Here is a 5,470-nt window from a genome sequence, read left to right as displayed (position 1 = left end):
TATATATATGCTTTTTTTTCCTCCTTCCCTTCTCCCTCTCGCTCTGGGCCCCACTCACTCTGGCCCAAAGGTTGTGAGCCACCATATGGTTGCTGGGATTTGAACCCATGACCTCCAGAAGAGCAGTCGGTGCTATTAACTGCTGAGCCATCTCTCCAGCCCAAGAGGCAACTTTTAAAGTTTATAAGGCTGTAGGACTGGTGTGACCAGACTTTGGCAACTTTGGGGATTCTTTTTTCCACCCTTTCAAACCCCTAACACTACTCAGGAAGACAAAGATAGAGGGGGAAGGGGGTGACATTATCATTAGACTATTTCTGCTGATTAGGGGTGTAGAGTTCCTTAGGACAAGTTTGATCTTTGCCATCAGGATATCTAGTTATTATTATTTCTTCTTCCTCCTCCTCTTCTTCTTTTCTTCTTCCTCTTCCTCTTCTTCCTTCATCTCCTCAACCTCCTCTTTCGCCACCTCCTCTCCTTCCTCCTCTCCTTCCTCTTCTTCTTCCTTCCTCCTCCTCTTTGCACATGACTACTTAACAAATGGCAACCAACAGCCCAGCCCACCTCTCAGGACCCTCTGAAAAGTCCCCAGAATTGCAAACATCAAACAATCACAGAAACTATCTGCCACTGGCAAAATCATGCCCTTGCTAAGAGCAAATTGTGGACAATCTGAAGCAGCCCCATATCTCACACGTGGGATTAAAACAAAAACATATAATATTTCTGTGTTTTTTAAAGAGACCAAAATGCCAAAATTGTCACTACAGACTGATTTGTAAAATGTTCTATATTGTGATGTCTTTATTAATGTATAATCTTAAGGTTGTGGCTTAACAGTGATACATTTGTGTATTAAGTTGTCAGCTATTCTAGCTAGTTTTCTGTCACCTTGACACAAAGTGAAGTAATCAGAATAGAGGGAGCCTCAGTTGAGAAAATGTCTCCATAAAATTGGGCTGTAGGCAAGCCTGTGGGGCATTCTCTAATTAGTGACTGATGTGGGAGGGCTCGCCCCATTGTGGGTAGGGCCACTCCTGGGCTAGTTGTTCTAGATAGTAAGAAAGCAGACTGGCCGGGCAGTGCTGGAGCATGCCTTTAATCCCAGCACTTGGGAGGCAGAGGGCAGACGATTTCTGAGTTCGAGGCCAGCCTGGTCTACAGAGTGAGTTCCAGGACAGCCAGGGCTACACAGAGAAACCTTGTCTCGAAAAAAAAAAAAAAAAAGAAAAAAAGAAAAGAAAAGAAAAAGAAAGCAGACTGAGCCATCCATGTGAAGCAACCCAGAAAGCAGCACTCGTGTGTGGCTCCTGCAACATCAGCTCCTGCCTTATTTGCATTGCTGTCCTGACTTTGGAGCATGAACAGTGATAAGGAAGTATAAGCCTTTTTTTCCCCAAGATGTTTTTCGTCTTGGTGTTTAATCACATCAACAGTAATAGCTAAGACAACTACTATATTCCTAGAATGTAGTCGTCATTCTAAACTCAAACTCTGTGTAACTGTTTAAATCTAATATTTATACCAGTAAATACATGGGAGGTATAAGCTGAAGTAAAAACCTGCTAGTTTAGTGAGGTAACTTTATTTTCTGAACTATATACAAAATATCTATTTACAAGCCTTATTCTACAACTAAACTGCCAGCTGTTTAGAAACCTTTTTCTCTCTGTGGCATTCTACTGAGCTACTCTACTTTTCTCTTGAGTTCCTCCAAATCCAAGAGGGCTCCTTAACTCTCTTTCCTAGAATTCTGTTTTACCTGTGTCCTGCCAGCTGCTTCTCTGTTGTTCCTGCAAGCTCAAAGAGAATCCCTATCTTTTACCTGGAGCTCCTTCCATAAAATCTCTTCCAAGCCAAAAAGAGGAGAGCTTTCAGAGATCTAATAACTATAAAAGAAGTCTCTAGCTCCTCCCCTACACCCTTGGCAGGCTGAATCATGTCACCATCTTGGTGGTGCTGCAAGCCAGGTCAGTAGGGGCTGACCCTTTACGGTGGGGTAGCCTCAAGACCATCCAGTTGACTTTGCCTTGGTGTTCCAGAAGGAACCCTTGCCACTGGTCTGGCGGAGTTCCTGTGTGCCTGGGTCCTGCTGGTCCCTGTTACTCCCAGTGTTGGGACAGATGTTGTGTCCTCCTCATCTCTGAATCTATGATCCTGGGTGTTAGAGTGCCTGGGAGTGGAGCTTCCTCTGGCTGTTGTGGGACTGGCTGCAGACTTTATGCCCCACACAGAACAGAAAGAATCCTTGCCATTAGTCTGGTGGAGTTCCTTGTATGCCTGGGTCCCCACTGGTCCCAGTTACTCCAGGTGATGGGATAGATGTTGTGTCCTCCTCACTTCTGATTCTATCAACATCATTTATTAAATAAATAAATTTTCCTCTTAATGTAAATTATTTTTTTACTATGTTCCATTATCAATCAAAGTTTTTATATTAAGGATGTAAGATATTATAAGGAAATGACTGTATTGAAATTATTTACTTGCTGTTTCTTACATTGTAGGAGAAACAACAAAATGGGAATGGACAATATAAGGATACTACCCCATCTGTGAAAGTAAACATTCAGACCAATTTGAAACATCTCTGTGCAGATAGTATTGGAGGTACCAGAGCAGAAGCTGAGGATATAAACCAGTCTAGAGAGCTTCGCAGATATAAGCCCAGTGAAATCATGTCTACCGCTTGTGCTAATGAAAACCAACTGAAGACTCTGAAAAAGAACACAAACCCAGTTAATCCTTTCTATAAGGAGAAAGGGCAAAATAAGATTGTACATAAAACTACTCCAAGCTGTGCTCAAAACTTAAATGAAGAAAAAACTTTTGACCAAAAGGATTCTGTTTCTCCATCAAGGTATAGTTTAATGATTATAGGGCTTCAATAAGTATTTATTGAGTGTCATGTTGTTATGCACTGTGGATACAGGAATGATTAAACATGGTATTTGGAGGACCCTAGAGTAGGAATTCCCTTTGTTTCCTTTTTTCAATGTATTTATCCTTTTACAATTTCATCCATATAAAATGTTCTTTATCATATTTCCCCTTCAGAATATTCTTATTTCTCTCCTCTTCCTGCCAATCCCTTTCTTCTTTCTAATAAGTCTTCTTCCTACTTCCATGGCTTTAGTGCTATGTGCTGTGTGCCTGGCTGCTTTTAATTAGGGTTGCTTGTCATGAGTGTGGATGTGAGAGGAAATAAAATTGAGATAGGATCTCTTACATCTCAAGCTGGCTACGTAGCTGAGGGTGACCTTGAAATTTTGATCTTCCTACCTCTATCTCCCAAGTGCTGGTATTTGATAACCTCTCCCAGTTGTGTGCAGTGTTGGGGATTGAACCCATGACCTACTGATATTGGGTAATTTCTCTACCAACTAAGCTATATATTCCCAGCTCTAGAGTTTAAAAAAAAAATGACCAATGAGTTTGGAAGAGGGGGTATAGATGCTAGTTTATCAAAGGCGTTGCATATTCTCAGGTTTTGGGGTTTAATTATGGAGAACCACTAATGACATTTTTTGCTTTATTTTTTCTTTTGAAACAAGATCTCATGACTCACAAATACAGAAAACAAACAAACAAACAAACAACAACAACAACAAAACCCCAACAACCTGTATAGTCCAGGATGACCTTTACCATCCTGTGTATACTACTACCCCTGTCCGTCCCCCAGCTTAAATGGTGCTGGTGATCAAAACCAGGGCTTTGTGCATGTTAGGCAAACATTCTACCAATTGAATTACATCCTAAGCTCCTGAAGACTTTAAATTGAGTGAAATACGTGTGCTTGATAGTTTTATATCAACTTGATAAAAGCTGAAGTCATTTGAATGGAGGAAACTTCAATTAAGGAAATACCTCCACAAGATCAGGCTATATGAAAGCCTGTAGGGCATTTTTTTCATTAGGGATTGATGGGGGAGGGTCCAACCCATTGTGGGTGTTGCTATCCCTGGGCTGATGGTCCTGGATTCTCTAAGAAAGCAGACTGAACAAGCATTGTGAAGCAAGCCAGTGTCAGCACATGGCCTCTTCATCAGCTTCTGCTTCCAGTTACCTGCCCTGTTCAAGTTCCTGTCTTCACTTCCTTCAGTGGTGGGGTGCAACATGGAAGTTGAAGCCAAATAAACCCTTGTCTCCTCAACTTGCTTTTCAGTCATGATGTTTCATCACAGCAATAGAAACCCTAAGTTCCAGGACAGCCAGGACTATACAGAGAAACCCTGTCTCGAAAAACTAAAACAAACAAAAAAAAAGAAACCCTAAGACCATAATCAAATTTGAATTTTAGAAATTATGCTGCTTACAAAAGAAAACTCAAATAAGTCCCTGTACTTGAAGTAATAATGGAAGCATTCAACCTGGCAGTAATATTGCAAATACTCATTTGGAAATTTACTGTAGTGAAGAGAGTAGAGTGGGATGAAAATCAATTTGGGTTTGCGTTTGTTTGTTTGTTTTCAAGACAGGGTTTCTGTGTAGCCCTGGCTGTCATGGAACTCTATATAGACCAAACTGGCCTCGAACTCAGAGATCCCCCTGCCTCTGCCTCCCAAGTGCTAGGATTAAAGGCGTGCGCCACCTCTGCTACCTCCATTCTGCTGGGTTTCCTTTAATTTCCCCAGTTCTGTTTCCAGCACTGCCCTTTCCACTTCACAGGCAGTAAGTAGGATACAGGCATGCAGCTTTCTATCTTAAACCTTTGTTATGTTTGTCTGACAGCTGCAGTACTTAAGTCTGTCTGGAGTACACTGTCACTCCTTTCTTCCTTTGCAAGATTTCTTTCTTCAAGTTCAAGGACAGTTTTATTAGAGTGTGGAAGGAAAACAAGGCAGGCAGGCAGCAAATCTCAGCTGCTGCCAGGATGAGAGATGGAGAAGAAAAGAGGGAGAGCTATGAGTGTTTATGTTAGGGGCTGCAAAAGCTAGCATTTGGAGCAAAGAAGGTCAATAGGAGCTTTATGGTGGGAGAGGAGGAGAACGTCAAGGAAAGAGAAAAAAGTCCAGAGTGTCAGAGGAAGTGCATTTAGGCTTTTGACCATTGTCCAAAAAACAAAAAAACAAAAACAAAAATAACAACAACAACAACAACAAAAACAGTGGGGCAGTGGTGGCGCCTTTAATCCCAGCACTTGGGAGGCAGAGACAGGTGGATCTCAGAGTTCGAGGCCAGCCTGGTCTACAGAGTGAGTTCCAGGACAGCCAGGGCTACACAGAGAAACCCTGTCTCAAAAAACCAAAAACAAACAAACAAAAAATGGAAAATTTACACTTTTGTCAGAACTCATTACAAGGCTTAGGAGTATGGCATGGGAGCTCTGTCTTCAAGACCATTCTTGGGGTAATTTTAACCTTACTTCTCATGGGTAGGAGACTGCAAAAGGCTCATATATGTTTTGGGGCCAGCCTTGCCTTCTGCTCCAAGGCCTGTCTCTCTCTTTCTCTCTCTCTCTCTCTCT

At 41.9% G+C, this 5,470-nt stretch overlaps 1 protein-coding gene across 9 annotated transcripts in view; it reads left to right on the top strand.

Annotated features, from left to right (window-relative positions):
• Terb1 (telomere repeat binding bouquet formation protein 1) overlaps positions 1–5,470 on the top strand; it is a 62,491-nt gene that overhangs the window by 28,251 nt on the left and 28,770 nt on the right. For all 9 annotated transcript variants that reach the window (XR_004110252.1, XR_004110251.1, XM_031341105.1 and 6 more), the window contains exon 13: positions 2,508–2,860. Coding sequence is in view for 7 of the 9 variants with exons in the window: in XM_031341105.1 (XP_031196965.1) it covers positions 2,508–2,860 (353 nt within the window). In the remaining 2 variants the exon portion in view is untranslated. The remainder of the gene's footprint in view (positions 1–2,507; positions 2,861–5,470) is intronic.

Source organism: Mastomys coucha, unplaced genomic scaffold (assembly GCF_008632895.1).
Source record: "Mastomys coucha isolate ucsf_1 unplaced genomic scaffold, UCSF_Mcou_1 pScaffold22, whole genome shotgun sequence".
NCBI classification, from domain to species: Eukaryota; Metazoa; Chordata; class Mammalia; order Rodentia; family Muridae; genus Mastomys; species Mastomys coucha.
This window is presented reverse-complemented; position numbering and strand designations above follow the sequence as displayed.